Below are 21,736 nucleotides of genomic sequence, written 5' to 3'. Positions count from 1 at the left end.
GCCAGTCTCTCTGGGAGCTAATCACTAAGCTGGGGCATCCCTACACAGATCGATAGTATGGCGATGACTCACCTATCCTTCCATGCATCTAGTATTTATTGAGCAACTACTATGTGCCAGATGCTGCTCTGGGCCCCAGGACTGAACAAAGCGTACAAAATTCCTGTCTCAGACCTTACAATCCAGCACAATCTCATAAACAGAACTACTGAGTAAAAGGCATGGCTTCTCGGATGGGACAAGTACCACACAGAAAAATAAAACAGGGAATGAACTAAAGAGGTTCAGGTATGGACTCTGGTTCTAAGGAGAGCCATCAAGCAAGGCTTCCCTGAGTGATGCATGAGCAGACACCCAAAAATGATCTCTTCTTTCCACATTGGATGTAAACCTTCAGATACTTTCTTCTCTGCTGCCTCACTTCAGCTAACAACAGCTCTTTTGCCAACACTTTTCCAAGGGGAAGGTGTTGGGATCTACACCAGCTGAGACACCATGAGGTTCAAGGCTTGTCCAACTCTCACTGCCATGAGACTAGAAACCAGGTCCTCTTGTCCCCGCATACCATCTGAGGACATAGCAAGTTACCAATGTCTTTCTCTAACACAATGAAACTGTGCTTCTAAACAGGGAGGACTGAGACAGAGTGCCTGTTGGGCAGAGCACCTGGCTGGAAGCCCACCTCCCCTCCTCGGGGTCATTCTGAAGACCACCTGCAGTTACCCTGCTTTCTGCGTATGAGCGAGTCACCATGTAAATCCATTCCATGCACTGATTTGGGTGTATGCCAGGGCAAACCCAAGTGCCTCTCCCCTAAGAACCAACCCCAAGGGTGATACCTTTGCCCCGTATCTTTGCACTTCTTTGAAAGTCTGAACTTTGTTTGATCAATTGACATGGTCGGCCAAAAAACCTTGACAACCAGCTCGAAATTTTTTCTCCACAGTTGTAAGTATTTACCCTGGGGGAGAAGAAAAAAGAGGGGAGTGAATATTACTTAGTATTCCTTTAAATAATATTCCAAATAGCAAAAACATTAGATTGCAAAATATAATACAGTGTAATAAATATAATGTAATATGATATTGCATCCCCCCAGAGAGAAGCCTAAAGTGACGGTGTGCCCAAGAAGCTGTGGGGAGACCTGAGGGCTGGGGCTTGGGCAAAGCTTTCAGATCAGATAAAAAGTTTTAGAAGTTCATCTTGAAAGACCTTGTTTATATTGATTATAGCCACTGAATACCACAGAGCTTAGAATTTGAGAACTTCTAGAGTGGTGCTTTGCTTTAAGAAGGACTGGAACCCAGACATATCTTCTGGATTTTTATTATGGGTCTGACTCGTATTTTTCTCTCGTGGCCAGACCGCCGCCAGGAATAATGGGTTTGGTTTGTGAAAAGAATGCTATGCCTTCAAGTTACCAATAGAAGTACATCTATTGATCCAGCTTTTTGTTTTTAACTCTGCAATCTTAGAGACTTTTAAAATAAAATTTAAAGAATTCAAAATTTTAAAAATTATTTTAAAAATCTACACATCACCAGAATTTATAATGCAAAGTTGCTAATAACTTACATTGGGATTACAAGATAGAAGGGAAAACTTGTCATATCCTTCATTTTTACTGGATCAAACAGCTGCCAACCTGTGTCTGGAAAGGGAAGTGTAGAAGGAAACCTCATCTAGTTGCACTTTCCCTCCAATGCTTTGAGACACTGCATCAAAGTCCATTGTCATCAATCAGAGGTTCTGAGCAGAAGATGCCTAACCACCTCTTTATTAGCCAGAAAATAGTATTTCTCTCAAATGTAGCTAAATGAAATGTACAACCAGGAATGAGCATCATAAAAAACAGCAGGTATCCCTAAATGGCTACATTTCTCTCTCTGCTGGCATCCTGAGGAAGGTGCATGTTTGGTAAGTTTGAAGAACAGAGAGGGGCAGTGTGGTCAGAGGGGAGTTCATGAGGGGAAAGGGGCAGTCAACTGGATGGGCAGGTGCAGCAGGGGACCAATCTACAGGGCTTTCCTCTTTTCCCCCTCTGTGCCACCTGCAAACAGACCTGAGATTTTCACCTGCTGTAGAGTCTCACCTGTCCGCACAGACCTTGCTTTGGCAAACCTGAGCCTGTTCATTTTCCTCAAGAGGCACCTCTATAGGCTCCATCCCTAGTGAAAGAGGTTAGAGACAGATTTATTAGCAGGCAAAAAGAGTCAACTATTTAAGTGAAAGGCCATTATCATGAAATATACAAGAATTGTAATGACTCTGAAAATTGGTTGGATCAAATAATTGGCCAGATCTTGGAAATCTCTTTATAACACAGAGATTCTCTTTTGCATGATCATGACCACCAACATTATGTACAGCAAATAGCCTTCTCATAAAAGACTTTGCCCTTGGTCAGTCACATCCACAGTAGCTGGAACACTATATATCCCTTAGAAGGTTTTGCTACCTCTGGACGACTCCACATCTCAAGATCATTGTTTTCTAATCTACCTTAAGTCCTTTAGAAATAGGCAGGTATGAAGGCTCATTCTGTAAAGATATAAGCATAGAGTGTTAATTCTCAATAGCCCCTGGGAGACAGCCTCAAATTGGACTCCTGTATCAATCATCATTATCTGGAAAGAGAGATGGATGAATAGATAGATAGATAGATAGATTGACAGAGAGGCATAAAACTGTTATCATATCAGTGGGGTTAGGAAGCTTTTTTATAGTTACTTGCATAAGTATGGAGGAGTATAAAGCATATGTATGTAACAGTTTCAGGAATAGTAACAGTTAACACTCATGACCTATCATTACCCAGCAAAAGTGCCATTTATTCTTTAAATAAAATCACACTGAAATACATGGATGAAACAAGAGGAAACTGATCCAGTGCCACGAAGGAGGGAAAGACCTCTGGTAAAGGCTGGAACTGCTGAGGTCCTCTGTTATTCTGTAGTCCTTGTCCCCCATGAGTCCTTAGAGTCCAGGAAAAGGCATGAAGCCAAGACACCTGAGTAGAATGTGTGGCAGTCCCCACTTTGTGGACACTAGAAGCAGAAGCTCCTCCTGTGTGACCCACCTGTGCCCTCCAGCCCTCTCCACACTACTGCTGGTCATACTGCTCACCAGCATGACCCAACCTATCCCTCAGGCAAGCGTATGTCATGCATGCCTTCATCCCTGCCCATCCCAGTCCTTCTCCATCACACAGAGCACAACAAATGGGCATATCCCGAGCTTTGGATCATATCTGATCCTCAGGCCCTGACCATCATAACAGGGTTTTCACCATGACAAAGACAGAGAAACAATAATTTGAGTACTAAGTATTCCATGAACTATGTCCCCTGCTCCTCCACAACTTGCACTTGCACAGCCAGTTACATACTCTTTTTTTTTTTTCCCAGTTACATACTCTTGTCCCTGTGTGAGGAAAGCCAGAGGAAGGACTAATCCAGAATGTTCCTGAATTTTAGAGAAGGACTAAGCTGTGCTGAGTAATTACAGACGCTGCCGTGTCAAAAGTGTGTGCATGGAAGAACATCACAATGCCAGGTATGCAACCACAGGGGAGAGCAGTCAAGGGAGCTTGGAACACTGGTTATAAGGAAGTAACCAGAGCAGGGAGGACAGCATGTGGATAAGGACACTCCCTGGGCAGCCAGTGGGGGGCCTGTACTCAGCCTCTTTCTATCCTTACACAAGGCTCTAAATAAATCACTCAGAGTCTTTGGCGCTCAGTTGCCTTCTAAAGGTCATTATAGGCCTCTGGTTAAGGCAACAAAATCTGGGATCCATGCATGAATTGAATTCAAGGGACCCCAACAAAGTTCATGGGAAATAAGTTCATTACATATATACTAAGCTCTGTGCTCAACTCAGAGATACAGAGAAATTGGAGAGCCTGATCTCTGGGCTCAATATGCCTAAAATCTTTGGGAATGACAGGTCACATGCATGAAAGCATTATAATGTCTTGTTTTGGTGTTTGTTATTCAATTTGTGTTGTCACGCATTGCCGAAGGATGCCCTTAGTCCTCTCACAGTGTGGGAGTGCCCTGCAAGTGAGCAGAATATCTTATCCCTGATGGAAGGGGACATCACACCACTTCACAAAGTGCTGCTAATCTGAAGTGGAAGATATTGGTATTTGTTTTCTTTCTCTTTCCCACTCTTTATATTCTGGAATAAACTCTATATAATCATTATATATATATATATATATATATATATATATATATGCTTCAGACAATAGAAAGAAAGAGAAGCAATCCACTCAATGGTTTTTGGATGTTAATATCCTGGATACCTGAACTTAAATAAGAAAAGTACAGTAAAAGAAGGTGATGTATCAATTTCACCAATAAATAGGTACAAAAATACTAAACAAAATATTAATAAACCAAATCCATCAATGTTTCAAAAAGCCAAGTAGTGTTTCCCCTACAAGGGTCCAAGGATAATTTAGTACTAGACAATCTACTAAAGTAAGACATCACACTAATAGGCTATAGGAAAAAAAAAAGGATAACCAAGAGATGCAGAAAAAGCATTCAAAAAGGATTGACTATTAGTCATCATTTGGCTAAATAAGAACTATTTCAGCCTGGTAAAACCAATCTATCAAAAACCTTAGTAAGCATCATTCTTATTTTTGAAACTTTTTAAAGTATTCTATTCAGATCAGTAATGAAGAAGGATATCTTTCCCACACTGCTTTACCATTATACAAGCAGCCTAAGCCAATGCAATAAGATAAGAAAAAGAAAGAAGAGTAATTAAAATTAGAAAGAAAGATATGAAACTATCATTATTAGAAGACAATATGCTTATTTATACAGAATATGTAAGGAAATATTCAGCTCAACTAATAAAACTAACAGGAATTCAGAAAAAGTACAAGGTAAAACATTAATATACAAAAATCAATAGTTTTCCATACGCATTAATAACCAATTAAAATATTTAAAAGAAAAAAGATAATATTAAAAATATTCCAATAAACTATTACATAGCTGGATGCCTGGGTGGCTCAGTCTATTAAGTATCTGACTCTTGATTTAGGCTCAGATCATTGTCTCAGGGTGGTGAAACTGAGCCCCACATTAACACCCAGTGCACAGCCTCCTTAACATTCCATCTCTACCTCTCCCTATTCTTTCTCTCTCCTCTTTCACACACTCAAAAATAAATTAATGCATTCTTTCAAAAAAAATTATTACATAGCAAAAACAAGTATAAAAGTTTCTGGAAAATATTAAAATTTTGAGTACTTAAAGAAGTCTTAAATGGAGAGAGACACTATTATAAATAAAAGACTCAATATTATATGATATAAATTCTTTTGAAATTAATATATGGTAATACAATCAAAATATGATTACAAATATATGACTACAAAATACATGATTTTACAATCAAAATCCCAACAGGACACACCAATAAAAATATAGAGATTGTCAAAATGGATAAAAAAGCATGAACCAACTCATAGTGATATAGGCAGACAGGTTAAAAGTAAAATCAAGCCACCAAGAGGATAAAAAGACAATCTACACAATGAGAGAAAATACTTGAAAATCATAGATCTGAAAAGAGACTTATATACAGAATACAGAAAAGTCACTCACAACTCAATAATTCAAGAATAAATAAGCAAAGAATGTGAATAGATATTTTTCTGAAGAAGATATACAGATGGCCAGCAAACACAAGAAAAGATAGTCATAAACACAAGAAAAGATAGTCAACACCATTAGTCATTAAGGAAATGTGAATCAAAGCAGCAGAGTTACCACTACACACCCACTACAATGACTACTGCAAATCAACAACAGAAAATAACAACAACAACAAAAAACCCAGAAAATGAGGACATGGGGAGATTAGACCCAGCATGTATTGCTGGTAGGAATGTAAAATGGTGATGCAGCCACCTCAGAAATGCTAAACATACAGTTCCTACATGAGCCAGCAATTCTACTTCTAGGTACATCCCCAAGAGACTGGAAAACATAAGGCCACATGAAAACTTGTACACAAATGTTCACAGCAGCACGACTTCTAATAGCCAAAAAGTGGAAACAACCTAAATATCCAACAACTACTAAATGGGTTTTTCAAAATGGCGTATCCGTGCAATGGCATATTATTCCAAAAATATAGACGACCCTCGAAAAGATGGTGCTAAGCAAAAGAAACCAGTCAAGTCATATACCGTGTGATTCCATTTACACGAAACATCCAGAATAGGCAAATCCATAGAAACAGATTCAATCGGTGTTTGCCAGGGGCCAGGGATGAGGCTGGCAATGGGGAGTGACTACTAATAGCTATGAAGTTTCTCTTTTATGGTGATGAAAATGTTCTAAAGTTGACTGTGGTGATGGTTGCACAATCTTGTGACTATACCAAAAAACTATTGACCTGTACACGTCCCACCAGCCACATTTCATGTGTTCCATAGCCACATGTAATCAGTGGCTACCAACTGGGACAATATAGATACTGAACATTTTCATCATCACATAAAGTTCCATTGGAAAGAGCTGATCTATACTTTTATATATGTTAGTTCATAACAAAAACTCAACAAGGAAGAATTAAAGCTTGAGTATGTATTATGACAACTGATTGAAATAAAGGGAATGTGAGTGAAAAGACATATCATTTCAAATTTTATATTCCTTTATTTTCTAAGTGAACTGTCAGATCTTTACCTCTCTCCAAAGATTTCTCAAAACACAGACCAAGATCTTTGTGTTGTTTCTTAGACAACATTTCACTCCCTTCAGGATTATTTCAATATCCAATAGAGAAAAACCTATTATTTTACTTTCATAGGAGTAAAAACGCTCTTGAGAGTCGATTTGGGGAAATGAACCCAGTTTTCACACCTTTGGCTTTGATGACCATGACCTTTTGCTGCAGGTCAATGAAGGGCTGGATCAGGCAGAGCCGGGGCTCCTGCTTCTGACTCAGGCACACACCATTGTGGTTCACAACCATCCAACTCCGGTCATACAGCAGCCCTTGATTTCCTAGAGGCCACTTGGTCACCTAAAGGAACAAGTAAGTGTATTTTAGGGCAGGGCTCCTCAAAAACGGTCTTCACATTATTGCACAGTTGTTACGCAAGTACAGATGGACTTCAGGAATTCAGCTCATACTCTTGAAGGAGGAAATGAAGGAAGAAAGGAAAGGAAAGCAAAGAAGACAATGCAAAGGAGACATTGTGAGAGCTGGATACCTTCCATTAACCTCCAGATCCACTTCCTACCCATCTCTTCTCCAGCCTGTCTTTTAAATGGGTACTGTGCATGCACAGAGCAGCATTCAGAGAAAACAAGAATGTGCATGGAAAGTAAGTCTTCACTCCACCCCATCTCAAATCTCCCTTCCCCACTGACTTCCATCACTCTCACTTTCTATCCTCCCACAGTGGTGAATGCTGTACAGGTGTACCCTCATACTATAGACATATGTCTCGCACAAACTACAACTATACTGGCATGGTCACTGAGCTGATCCACTTTAAGTGCATAAGTTTCCCTGAACTCTTCATATTTCTACAAAATTAAAATATAAATTACACCCACTGCCCAGATAGCTCTTGCATTCCATCCCATTCTCCAATTAAAAAAAAAAAAAAAAAACTGGAGAAACGCTTGATTCTAGGGCTGGATCAGGAGCATCTGGTGGTGGTAGAAAAGTAAGGAAATACTCAAAAAAACAAAATGATGGGAGTATGTCAAAGGGATGCAGGAGTCAGCTGAAAGCATGCCTGCTGGCCAGAACTGGAACAATTTGAGCAAAAACAAGAATAATGATATAGTACTGTATTATAGCTCAACATACAAAATACATATTCAGGAGTCAATACTGAAAAAAATACATGATTGAATAAATAATAAATAAATACCCAAATATATAAGTAAGAAAAGTGAAATCTCCCATGTGGAAGAACCTCAAATAATTGATATAGACACTGCCCTCCTCAAAGAGGAGGAGGGTAACTCCCTACCCCTTACACATAGGCAACACTGACTGACTTGCTTCCAAAGACTTCAGTATGGAAAGGAGATGGAGCAGAAACTTTAGAGGGAACAAACCTGGTAAATACTCTCTCAACCAGATGATCGGGGTTAATTAGTATCAACAGTGATAAGTCATGTTGATAGTATGTACTATGATATGATATGATATGTGATATTTGATATGATGAGATTAGCACTTTGCCTCTGTGGTTCTCCTCCCCAGAAAAACCTGTAGGCCCAGTCTAATCATGAGAAAGACATCAGACAAACCCAAATTGAGGGACATGCTAAAAAATACCTGACCAGTACTCCTCAAAACTGTCAAGGTCATCAAGAACAAGGAAAGTCTGAGAAACCGGTACAGCCCACAGAAGCTTAAGGAGACATGACCTCTAAATATAATACGACATCTGGGATGAGATCCTGCAACAGAAAAAGGGCATTAGGGAAAAGCTAATGACATTTCAGTGAAGTACGGCCAAGTCTTCACAGGAGTTTTGTCCACAGCTTAGTTACTAACAGCGCTGCATGCCACAGCACATGGCCAGTAGCCCCATCAGAGAGGGCTCTTCTGGAACCAGGTCTCCAGTGAAGAAAAGAACAGGCAAAGGTGAAAAACATGCTTTTGAAGTAGTTAAGAGACAATCATTATTTTTTTAATTAGCCTATTATGTATTATTTGCCCCAGGGGTCTGTGAATCATCAGGCTTACATACTTCACAGCACTCACCATAGCACATACCCTCCCCAATATCCATCACCCAACGACGAGACCATCATTCTTGACCTGCGAATCAATTTCATCCAACTGTTTTCCTCTGAGCACTCAATTCAGCTACCCAAAAGAATATGAAAACTTCAACAGCAGGTAATGAAGAAAAGGATGCAATTTTTAATCAAGGAGCATTTGGGGGTGGGTCTTCCAGTGAGAGACTTCAAGGAAGACTGGGGCTCCGTGGAACATGAAGGAGAGGAGCTGCAGGGAGCAGGGGGAAGGCACAGAACCCAAGGAGGACGAATGTCAGGGTAAGTTTCACCTTAAGCAGGGTGAGCCCTGTATTCAGACAGTGGAAATGTGTGTTGAGAGGTGGGGGTACTCTGCAGACTGACAGACCTGGGTTAAATCCCACCTCAACTGTTAGTAGCTTTGAACAACTTCCTAACCTTCCTGAGTCTTGGCTTTGTCACATGTAGGATTTTCTCATAGTATGGGCTCAAAGCTAAAATGAAATATAAAATGTAAAGCAACTAAAATATATCATATGATCCATAGGTGTTAATCCTTTTACCTCTCTCTTTAATTTTTCTCACATTATCAAATAGTCTCCTACAGACTATAGCTGCTTCTGTTGGTCCAACACTCAATCTCTGCACTATAATGGTCTATATAAGCCTTTTCGGGTAAGCCCGGAAACCACCATCATTATTTCTTATTTGTTTGTTTGTTTGTTTGTTTATTGTTAATCATTATTATTTCTATAGGAAAACCCAGAAACCACCATCCTTCTTTCTATAGGAAAACGTGTTTTGAATTACAAGTAACTTTTTAGAAGACAATGTATTACTGGGAGACGATCTTCATGTCTCTTGTTTCTGCATGTCTGTTGTAAGGAGCAGAAGCCAAACTGCCCTATGTTCCAGACTCCCTTTCTGAGTATGTTTGTGTAAATACAAGTAAATACAGTGAGTACAAGCCTCAGGCAGGAGAGCAGGTGTGCTCACAGTGCAGTAGTATGACGTCTTCCTCCCGAGCAACAGCAAGGCACGTCTGCTTGCAGCCCATGATGAGTATGGTTCCCTGGGGCAGGGGCTGCTGAGCCAAGGGCACACCATCCACCTGGGCCCCTCTGTATCTCCTCTTGGGACACACGGGGCACAGGGAAGTAACACAAACATGAAGCTCATGCTGCCTGTTGTTCTGTGAGTAATAAAGTCCTTTGTCTCGGACCCAGGAGTCTCGTGGTTTTTGTCAGCATTGAGAACACTGGGGCAGGCTAGCTGGTTAGTGTAAAAGGAGGGCAAACCTCAGACTCTTCACTGTTCTTCGCCTACTGGTTGAAATGGGTCTATAATTTTCTATCTTTTACTTTTTCCTCTAAAAATTTAATGTGCTGGCTTCCCTTTTCCCCCTTTCTTCTTCCTGAGGGAGGCGGGAACTGACATGTGTGGGGCTGAGCCTTCAGCGGCAGCAGCGGGGGTACTCATGTTCAACTCCTTCTGTAACCAAACCCCCACGTGTGGTATCGGATTGAAGGTGGAGGTGTTCGTGGGAAATCGGGAGCATGGCTAGCTGACAGAGAGAGATGACAGATCAATAGATGATAGATTGATTGATTGATACAGACAAGATGCCTGGGTGGCTCAGTCAGTTAAGTGGCTATCTTCAGTTCAGGTCATGATGCTAGGGTCCTGGGATCAAGTCCCGCATTGGGCTTCCCGATCACTGGGGACTCTGCTTCTCCCTCTCCTTCTCCCTGCTGCTCCCTCTGCTTGTGCTCACTCTCTCTCTCTCTGTCAAATAAATAAATAAAAATTTTTTTTCAAAGATTTTATTTATTTATTTGAGAGAGAGAGAGAGAGAGAGCATGAGAAGGGAGAAGGTCAGAGAGAGAAGCAGTCTCCCCGTGGAGCTGGGAGCCCGATGCGGGAATCGATACCAGGAGTCCGGGATCATGACCAAGCCAAAGGCAGTGGTTTAACCAACTGAGCCACTTAAGTGCCCTAAATAAATAAAACTCTTAAAAAAAAAAAAAAGAAAAGAAAGAAATATAGATGTGTGTATGCACACGTGTATGTTGTGTATCCCAAAAGTCTTAACACATACATATATAGTGGTGGACAGATTAATGGTCATCCTAAACATGTCCACATCCTAATCTCTGGGATTAGGCCAAAGGGACTTGTAGGTGCAATTAAAGTTGAGGACCTTACAATGGAGAGAGCTTCCTGAATGACCCAGATGGGCCCAATCTAATCAGATGAGTCCTGTTAAAAGTTTATGCTAATCTGTCACAGCAGCAAACATTTCTAAGCTCTGTACATACAGAGGGCATAGGAGAAAGAACAAGGATCAGACGTGGCGACCAAGTATTAGTTTCTCAATATCATTCTCTGATGTAAGATGTGAAGTGCCTTTGATGAAATGACCCATTCCATTTCTCAGGCAGGGGACATACAGAATGAGCCTAGAACACATTATTGCACCAGAGAATAAGGAAATGTTCAAGAAATAATAGGGACATATCGAAAGGACACAGGAGCTGACCTGACGGAGCTCCCCATGGCCAAGTCTGTGGCAATTTAGGCATCAAAATAAATACTGATGATGATGGGTTGTAACCTTTTGAGGAAAATCAGAATCCATGGGTCCATGTAGATACAAAAAGGAAGAATAATTAATGAATAAATAAAAATGGAAGAAGGAAATTTCTATCCTACAGTAGAATACCAGCTAATAAATAAAAATAGAATGATAGAATTTCTTAAATTGCCATTTTGTAATCATCATACCAATCACTGATTTAGGCAAAAGTCATCCATAGATGCTAAATCTGGTGAATAAAATCTGATAGGGATCAGGATATTTACATATCCTCAAGTATCTCCCCACAAAATACTGATTAATTACTTATTAATGAATTTTACAGTAGAGAAACCTGGCAGACCCCATCTTAAGCAAATGATGAAGTTAATTTGACCAGCATTGACACAAATGAACAGAGTGTGTCTCCTTCTGAGATGCACTGAGAAAGCATAGTATCACTCTTAAGGAATTCCTGCCCCAAAGGCAGAAAGCCTAAAGAAACCTCAGATAATACCCTCACATTGGGGGTTAGGAGTCCGTTTGCAGGTGACTAGGTTATGAGAGTGGAACTGTCTTGAAGGTGATGAAAGATCTTATAAAAGCAGCCCTGGAGAGCTCCCTCGGCCCTTTGCCATGTGAGGACACAGTGAGAAAACGCCATCTGGGGGCACCTGGGTGGCTCAGAGGGTTAAGCCTCTGCCTTCGACTCAGGTCATGATCTCGGGGTCCTGGGTTGGAGTCCCACATTGGGCTTTCTGCTCAGCAGGGAGCCTGCTTTGCCCCCCTCTCTCTGCCTGCCTCTCTGCCTACTTGTGAACTCTCTCTCTCTCTCTCTGTCAAATACATAATAAATAAAATATTTTTAAAAAAGAAGAAGAAGAAGACGCCGTCTATGAGCCAGGAAGTGAGCCCTTGCTGGACATCAAATCTGCCAGCACCTTGATGTTGGACTTGCAGCCTCCAGAACCATGAGCGATAAATTTCTGTTTTTTATAAGCCACACAGTTGATGGCACTTTGCTATAGCAGCCTGAAGGGACTAAGACATCCGTCCGCCAGAGCTGTATCTGGTGCACCCCCTTCATGCCTTCATGGTCTCTTATCACCAGTATGATTCTATTCACTCGGGTGGTACTTGGTCTTGTGTCTGTCTCTTCTGAGATACTGCACTCTCTGAGGGAAGGAACCTGTTCCATTTTGCTCATCAATGTATACCAGGTGCTGGCCCCAGGCCTGGCAGCTAGCGGGTCCTTAGTGTGCAGTTTTTGAATAAGCAGATGGACAGAAGAGCTTTAGCAAACCTTACTGAGTCTCAGTGTCCTTGTCTGTAAAATGGGACACTACTTCCTACCCAGGTATCTGTGCTGTGTGACTATCCTATGGAACATGAGCAGTCTGTGAAAATACAAGTCTGACACACACGGGAAATATGGATTCCTCACCCTCCTCCATTAGGAAGTGAAAGAGAACTTGCTTCTTATGGTCTCAGCCTGGAGGACAGGTTCCCATGGGACAACCATGAAAAGCAGGCCACAAACAGCCCTGACCATGGTATGTCTGATCAGGAACCAAAGAGCCTGTAATTCCAGAGGCTCAGGAGTCTGGGACCTTTTCCTGGGACTTGGGATACACACAGGCCATAGGAAGATAGCCACACTTTGGCCACCACGGGGCTGTCAGGGCTGGCTGGCCAGCCAAGGTGGGCAACCCAACTTCTCAGCTCATGTAACCACCAAGCCATAGTTCATATGGACATAGTTCATACGGACAGGGAGGGCTCAGCAGAACAAGTCACATAAAACATTGACCCAAGGAGTCAGCAGACCTGGATTCAAATCTTTCCTCTATCATTGATGACTGGACAAACTGTTTAACCTCAATAGCTCTCAGGCTCCATATCTATAAAATGGGGATGATATTACTATGTACCTCATCTTGTTTTAAAGACAGAACAAGACAAAGCGTGTAAAATACTTCAGCAAGGAACCAGCACACCCATTCACTGAAAATTATATCCATAATTATTAAGAGTAACTAGGTGTTCGCCATTCAGAAACAGGATCATCTCTGGCATACCTCTAAAAGTTCAAAAGTCACCCCCAACCAAGAAGGGTGGAATGAGAATGACCTCTCCCATGGCACAGCACTCTGAATATGATTTTGATTTTCTGCATGACTTGCTTTACTTCCTGTACCTTTTTCTTCACTTAATCAAAAAAAAAGTATAAAGTAAACAACAATAACAACAACAAGTGGTCACTGGGCTGCCATGAAAACCCTTACCTCAAATGCAGCACAGGATTTGATTGGGTAGAGGTAAAGATTGGTGATGACATGTGGCCCAAGGCCCCCATGCAGGGCCCCTGCTGCTTTCTCTGGAGGGGTCTCCTGGGTTCCGGTGGTTGTTGGCGTATGTGGGTACGAACCCCCTGCATCCACAGTGCTAGGCGAGTCGTCGCCAACCCCGGAGGCTGTGCGGACATCTTCCTGAGGTGAGGGACTACATGTGTCCACAGTGATCAGCCTGGCATCCAGAGCCTCGCTCTCTGACGCAGCTCCAGCCTCCCTAGGGGTGGTCTGAGGGAGAGGCTGGCCATCAGACTGGTGCAGTTGCATTGCTATGATGAACCTGAGAAAGGCCTGGGCATCCTCAAGTGTAGACATGTATCCAAAGGAAATCCTCACAGACCCTGTAGGCTGCCCATCTATGATGTCCACATCGTCTCCACAGACATGACCGGCCTAGGATAAAAGGAAAATAAGTCAGCTAGGGTGACTCATTCCACATGGATAAATCTGAAATCATTTTGGAGAAGAAACTTAACCCAGGAGAAGAAACAGTAAGAGTAACACATGCTGTGTGTCTGAGCCCTGCTCCGCTAAGCACGAGGACTCCCTTGTGAATCTCGCTTTGCTCAGGCGCAAACTGAGGTCAATACCAATCTCAATGGATTGTTTAAAAAGTTTAAAAGAAATACTGCATGGAAGGCATTTACCCAGAGCCACACATCATGACAACCCACTGACCCAGCAAGACAAACCAAAGTTTAGGAAGCAGGATGGGTCAGCTTCTTGGTCTCCCCAGAGCTGACACAGGAGAAACACCTGCTGGTGACTCCCTCAAGCTCTCTCAGAACCAAAGGGAGGGCTGCAACCCTTCTTTGACAAGAAAGCAAGACAGCGATGTTCTTGTTTTGTGAAAAATGTGAAGATGCTCACATTTCAACAAAGAATACTATTAAAAATGGACAGGAGATTTGAATAGACATTTTTCAAAAAAAGATATACAAATGGCCAGCCTACGCCACTACAAAAGCCAAAAGCAGGCTGGGTGCTCCTGCTGGGAGGAGGGGAAAGGAAGGCAAGAAGTCCCCGAAACTCTCCAAGCGGGGCTACCCAGGATCCGTCGCTTCTCAGGCCAACCACCTGCCCCAGTGCTGAACCCAGGTCAGTCACCCAAAGAGCTGGGGTCACTGGGTCTTCCTCTCTCTTTTTAAGTAAAATCCAGTTCATGGGTGATTGGGATCTCTGACCCCAGACACGAGACCAGCCTCCAGGGTGGAGAGGCCACCATTGGAGATGAGCAGCATTACCGACCTGAAGATGCTTCTTGACCATCTCGTCGCTTATCCCCAGGTGCCTCTGGCAGGCCCCAGTGTTGCAGAAGCAGCCAGTTCGCAGGTGGATGTTGTAAAGACTGGCCATTTTATCCACCTGTGGGTTCAATACGACATGAGACCAGTGTTAAGGATGTCCAGTTTTACTCGGATGGCCTGGGACAGAGTTTCAGATCAAGATGTGGACCTCCCTTTCCCAACAATAAAGTGAAAATCTGAGCTTGGAATTTCGCTCCCAAGTGCCCTGATCTATCATGGATTTACTAAACACATTTGACAAAATGTCACTGATAACTAAAGTTTATCCAGATGGATTATAATGTATGCCTGAGAAAACTGAGAATGTCAAATTCAGGCCAAATTCCAAGTTAGGAGCTCACATTTCAACAAACAACACTATTAAAAATGGACAGAAGATTTGAATAGACATTTTTCCAAAGCAGACATACAAGTGGCCAAGAGGTACATGAAAAGATGTTCAACACCACTCCTCATCAGGGATATGCAAATCAAATCAATGAGATATCACCTTATACTTATTATAATGGCTATTATTGAGAAAGCAAGAAATAACAAGTATTGCAAACACTGTAGAGAAAGGGAGCCCTTGTGCAATCTCAGTGGGAATGTACATTGTTGCAGCCACTATGGAGAACATTATGAAGGGTCCTCAAAAAATTAAAAATAGAACTACCATGTGATCCAGCAATCCCACTTCTGAGTATTAATCTGAAGAAAGTGAAAATACTATCTTGAAATGATATGCTCCCCCTACTTCACCACAGTGTTACTTACAGTAGCCAAGACATAGAAACAATGTAAGTATCTATCAAAGGATGAATGGATAAAGAAACTGTGTGTGTGTGTGTGTGTGTGTGTGTGTATTTCAGTCATAAAAAAACACAAGAAAATCCTGTCATTTGTGACAACATGGATGGACCTCAAGGACATGATTTTAAGAGAAGTAAGCTAGACACAGAAAGATAAATACTATATCATATCATTTATATGTGGAACCAAAAAAAAAAAAAATCAAACTCCCAGATACAGAGAACAGACTGGTGGCTGTCAGCGATGGAGAGCAAAATGGGTAAAGGTGGTCAAAAGGTACGAACTTCTAGTTATAAGATAAATAAGTCTCAGGGATGTAATGTAGAGCATGGTAACTCTAGTTACTGATGCTGTGTTACATGTACTTGAAAGTTGCTAAGAGAGTAAGTCTTAAAATTTGTCATCACACGAAAAAAATGAGCCATGTATAGTGATGGATGTTAACTAGACTTAAACAGCAGTAATCATTTCAGATTATATATATATATATATGTATATATATATAAGATAATTATGTTGTACACCCGAAATTAATACAATATTATATATCAACATTATCTCAATAAAAAAAAATAATAAACTAGTTGGTTTGTTGTTGGTCTGTTTGTTCCCATCCAAGTACTAACCAGGCCCGACCCTGCTTAGGTCTGTTTGTTTCAAAGAGCCCCCATGTTCCAAGGGAGATTCATAAGAATAAAATCCGAGTGGCCCGGATGTGGGACGGCTCCTTGGCATCTTCTGCCCCAAGGCTGATCACAGAGCAGTCCCCACAGAGCTACCACTCAGAGCTGCCCTGTCTGGTTCACAGCCTGGGCTACAAACATGACTGTGTTGACACTGTGTCTTATCCATTTGCTTTCCATAATGTCCCTTACTTTGGGTTGAATCACAGAACTGCTGTTCAATCCAGAAGTCTCAAGGCTCTTTCCTGTCTCCTGAAGGCTCTGGGAAGTGATCTGTATTCACTCAGGGCTCAAAGGGAGGGCTCACATGGAGGATATTTACCCGGCTGTGGGTCGGGTTCCATTCTCCCACGTGTCTGGGAGCCCCTTGAGGGTCCTCAGCCCAGATGACTGGCTAAACTCGGCAAGTCGCTTAATTGCATTCAGGAAAACAAACACAGCTTGCCCAGCTGGGCAAAACTTTGAAGCTTCTGTCCCTGGGAATCCACAATGCAGGGTGGCTAGAGGCAGCCAGGAGCCACAGGCCCCCTCCGCAGACACAGCTCACCACACGCCGGCTCGCGCTCCTGCCGGACTGTGCACAGCAATGGGACCTCCCACACTGGTGAGACCATGGCTGTCTTCACCTGAGCTCTCTCCCCTGGACTGTCAGAGTGAGAAGAAGCCATTCTCGGGGTTGAACTAAGGGGCCTCAGGAAAACAACTCTGCTCCTTTACCTTGGGCAAACAGCTGAGTGGCGTGGGGACCTGCTAATGAAATTCAGGCGTTCCCTGGCTCTCTGTGCGGAGACCAGGCCACACCACGGGGTCAGGCCAACTCCATCTCCAGAGTCCGGTGGCCTCCATTCAAAGGGCAGCTGCTAGGGACTCTCCCTCCCCACCGCACCCCAACCCCTGCCAACTGGAATTGGAAATCTCCTGTGCTCACCCCCCAACCCCCTTACCCCACATTTACAGTCTCCGTTACCACTGCTGCTAAGCAGGCCACCAAACTTGGTAGAACAAAATCATAACCATTTTTTTGTGCTCACAGCTGTAGTAGGTCGGAAATTTGGAAAGAGCGGAGGAGATGCCTGACTCTTTTCCATGATTTCCCAAGTCTCATCTGGGAAGATGCCAAGGCTGGGAGTGACGTGCTGTCTGGGAGTTGGAGTCATCTGGAGACTCACTTAATGCGTCGGGTGTGTGTCTAGCGTCCCAGCCAGGAGGGCTCACAACAGGACTGCCACCAGAGGGCCTGTGCTTGGCCTCTCCATGAGGCGGGCTTCCTCAGAGCATGGCAGCCCCAGGGTAGACCTTCTTGCATGGTAACCTGGGACCCAAAAGTGGATGTCCCAAGGAATAATGCTGATGTGGCACTGCCTTTTCTGCCACACAGTATCCCTTTCTGTGGCCTTCTCCTGGTTATGAGCAAGTCACAAACCCACCAAGATTCAAGATCACCTGCGGGATCCCGGCCAGGTGGAAGGTGTGGTTTCAGCGCCAGGATGAGCACGGCATCCAGGGAGGGCGAGAGAGCCGCCCACCACAGTGCAGCATGGGAGCCGCGCCCCACCCCACCCCACCCTGCCGCAGGTGCCCTCACACTCAGTGCTTACTGAGCCCTTGCTTCCTACTGGGCCCCGTGCTCAGGCATTCTACATCGGATCTCACAGAGCCAACCAAAGGCAGTCAGAATCAGAACCCACATTCTTAACCACTGAGTAGAGTCACTTCCACACAAAGGAGAATGGAATTAGGAGGCCTGGGTATCAAAAACAAGAACCCCAAAGCTTCTTTACGGAAAGCTGAATTCTCTGAAAAGAATCACAGATTCTTTTGAAATCTCCTGAAAAGAGAGCCCAACCCAGCCATGAAACCATCTGACCTTTCTGAAAGCCACCAAATCCCTGTGGGATTCCCACACGGAGAAGGAGCCTGCGGAAACCAGGCTGAACCTTCCGGAGCCAGCAGCACAGTTGGCCAAGCCTCCGCCATAGAATCCGCTGGTCACTCGTGGGACACGCTGCCTCTACAAACCCCCAGAGGGAGAAACTCGTCCCGGGTCCACCTCAGGGAATAGGAGTCCTGGTGAAATCAGTGGGACACCTACACAACTGTCTCCCCCTGCGCCCAACCCAGGGCTTTTCTCCTCTTTGAGGCTTCTCTGGCCAAATGCAACATTCCCTCCCTGCTCTGCCTGCCCCGGCATCGTTCATGGTCACCTGTCTGTCCTCCTTCACACCGTGCAGCAAGCACAAGCTTCCTCAAGATGCAAGAATGAGACTTGGGTTGCCAGTCACCCAGAATAATGTATTTTAGAAAGCAAAACATTTCCTCCAGATGCGTTTCCCACCATCCTCCAAAAGCATTTATGAATTGCATGGGGCTGCCAGTGGGGGTCTTACTGAGTGGGGGTCTGTGCAGTAAACCTACCCAAGATGAACACCTTCTTCCAAACTTAGCTGACCACTGAACCTGCTCCTCACAGAGCTTCTCAGGAACCCATGCTCTGGGAAGGGCCTCGGGCTCCCCAGCCCTGCCAGGCTGTGACACCCCACCTGGGGACCATCTACCACCATATGTGAGTGCTTGATGTGACTCTGGACATTTAATGGACTGAGCACTGACCAACCTACCCAGCTATGGCAAGGACCCAAGAACTTCCCAACCTCCACTATTTGTCCTGTTTTCATGGGGAAATAAATACAGAGAGTACATTTGCACAAACTACTTTATAACCAAACTACTAAATCCTTTGAACTCATAATATGCAGGAACTGCGGCACAAATAGGGCTTTTGTGAGGACGTCGTTTCTACTTGTTGTGAAGAAGGACTTCTGAATCCCGAGACACATGCAAATACATGATGGAAACAGGCCCCCGTTTTGCGTGATGCCGTGATCCGGTCTGAAGTGTCACTGGGGCCACCGTGCTGAGTGGACATGAAATGGCCTCACAAGTACCATTCTGTCTACACTGCTCTTCTGCCTACACTCTTTCAGGGCATCTTCCGTCGCTGGCAAGCTGTCGGCTGTCCCCCTCCACTGCAATCAAAGACTCTGCCCCTCTCTCCTCGCACTTGAAGCTGACAATTTCTGGCTAAAAAAGGAGGGTTGGTAAACTAAACAGCCATGCCTGTTAGAATGGTGTGGAAACAAGCATACAAAGCCTCTAAGGAAGTGCCGTAACCCCTCCACCCACGGCCGGGCTGCCCTTCACACAGCTGCCACAAGCACCCAGGGACCCTCACTGCACCTGCAGGGCTCCAGAAGGCGGCAGAGCGCCAGAGGACGGCGCTCCTGCTGTGAACGATGGTAGGAGGTGACGAGGAGACTCACCTGGGAATAACCGATGATGTTCCCACTGGGGTCGAGCACATTAAAATTGATGACTGGACCCTGCACCTCCGGGCTGCTGAATTCAGAGTCGCTGTAAATCCGCACCACGGGGGCTCCACTGGGGTACCGGAGAGCAGACAGGGCCGTGTAAGTGTACTGAGCCAGGGTGAAGGTGTGCTGCTTTATATTCTCCATCCCACCTAAAAATGATTGAGAAACATTAGAAACATGAACTTCACATGTAATTCACTCATTTTATTAATTTTTTTATTAATTCTTTATTTGAAAGAGAGAGGGCGCACAAGCAGAGGGAGAGGGAGAAGCAGACTCCCTGCTGAGTGTGGAGCCCCATGCAGGACTCGATCCTGTCACCCCAGGATCATGACCTGAGCCAAAGACAGATGCTTAACTGACTGAGCCACCCAGGCGCCCCTCACTCACTCATTTTTAAGAAAAACAAGGTCATTCTAACTACCAAGCTGGAGCTCAGATTAACGATTGTAAATCGTCCCAGTGTGTGGGACTGGACATATTGATTAATGTGTAGATCTGGGGCCTGCCCAACACCTGACTGTTGCTGTTCTGTGGAAACTTCCACGAGAATTCTTGTCATCCTTCTTTTTTCTTTTTTTAATTTAGACCCTTGGGTTACAGATGGCAAAAATGTACAGTTTTATTTTTATTCTTTTTTTTAATTTTTTAAATTTTATTTTTAAGTAATCTCTATACCCAATGTGGGGCTCGAAGTCATAACCTTGAGATCCAGAGTCACACGCTCCACCAACTGTGCCAGTCAGGTCACAATTTTATCTTTAAAAGGATCATTTCTTTTTGCTGTTTCTTTTAATATTTAAATCATTTTAACACCATCCAAATCAATTAAGGATACGTGTTACAACATGGATGAAGCTTGAAAATATGTAAAATAAGCCGGACACAAAAGGACAAACACTGCGTCTTATATAAGTGCCTAGAATAGGAAATTCAGAGACAGAGAAAAAAATCGAGATTCCCCGGGACTGGGGGAAGGGGAATAGGGGAGTTACTGTCCAATGGTACAGTTCAGTTTGTGATGTTGCAGAAGTTCTAGAGACGGTGTCAGGGCTGGATGGCTGCTTAACAATGTAAATGTATTTAATGCCACTGAAATGTACACTTAAATTGGCTAAAACAATGCATTTTATGTTACAGGCATTTCATCACATTTTTTTCCAAAGAAGCAAACAAGTAGGAATAATTAGAGTTTGCTTTATTGCCCCTGCCCCCATCAGAACTGTAGCTTGTCCTGTGGTCTCTGTTAATATCTTTCCTTGGAAAAGGGCTCATTGCTCAAAGCTTGTCATCATTATCTCCTCTCTGTCCTGGATAATGTCCAGTCACCTTCCTGCCTTACCATCAAGGCTACCCCTGTCCCTCCCGTGAATTCTGTCTGCCCCCAGTATTGGGCTCAGGTTGAGAACCTGAAGGCTCTCATTATTGTGATTACCTAATCATTGAGCCACATCCCTGGTTCACCACAACTCCACTTCCATATGGATGGGTTCAAGCAGTACCACCCAGTTCTAGAAGCTCAGCCTCTGGAGGAGTGTCCAGGAGCACAACAGGATGGTGGATGCCTGGCACTTGAGTCAGAGGCTCTCCTAGTCCTGTATGCCCTTGTGTCAAGCTCCACACGATGGGACATGGTCTCCGTGTGCTTGTCAGCATACAGTGAATGTCCCCCACCTGCCCACACTCCCCAAACACTTGTCAGGAAAGAAGACATGCATCACAGCAGAGACAGTGGTTGGGGCTCAGGGTTAGGCAAATTTTTTTTAAGATTTATTTATTTATTTGATAGAGAGACAGAGCACACGCATAAGCAGGCGGAGCAGCAGGCAAAGGGAGAAATAGGCTCCCCACTGAGCAGAGAGCCCTGTGTGGGGCTGGATCCCAGGACCCTGAGA

General features: G+C 43.8%; 1 protein-coding gene across 4 annotated transcripts in view; it reads right to left on the bottom strand.

Annotated features, from left to right (window-relative positions):
• The window catches only part of MOCOS (molybdenum cofactor sulfurase), a 60,406-nt gene that overhangs the window by 21,317 nt on the left and 17,353 nt on the right, over positions 1-21,736 (bottom strand). For all 4 annotated transcript variants that reach the window (XR_006602094.1, XM_045065519.1, XM_004752345.3 and 1 more), the window contains exons 6-11: positions 19,791-19,990; positions 14,937-15,053; positions 13,623-14,081; positions 6,897-7,059; positions 2,093-2,168; positions 840-961 (exon numbers count right to left, since the gene is read on the bottom strand). Coding sequence is in view for 3 of the 4 variants with exons in the window: in XM_045065519.1 (XP_044921454.1) it covers positions 840-961; positions 2,093-2,168; positions 6,897-7,059; positions 13,623-14,081; positions 14,937-15,053; positions 19,791-19,990 (1,137 nt within the window). In the remaining variant the exon portion in view is untranslated. The remainder of the gene's footprint in view (positions 1-839; positions 962-2,092; positions 2,169-6,896; positions 7,060-13,622; positions 14,082-14,936; positions 15,054-19,790; positions 19,991-21,736) is intronic.

The sequence above is a fragment of the Mustela putorius genome, unplaced genomic scaffold, assembly GCF_011764305.1.
Source record: "Mustela putorius furo isolate JIRA1106 unplaced genomic scaffold, ASM1176430v1.1 tig00003858_pilon_pilon_pilon, whole genome shotgun sequence".
Taxonomy (NCBI): domain Eukaryota; kingdom Metazoa; phylum Chordata; class Mammalia; order Carnivora; family Mustelidae; genus Mustela; species Mustela putorius.
Note: the sequence above shows the minus strand (reverse complement) of the source record. Positions and strands in the feature narration are given on the sequence as shown.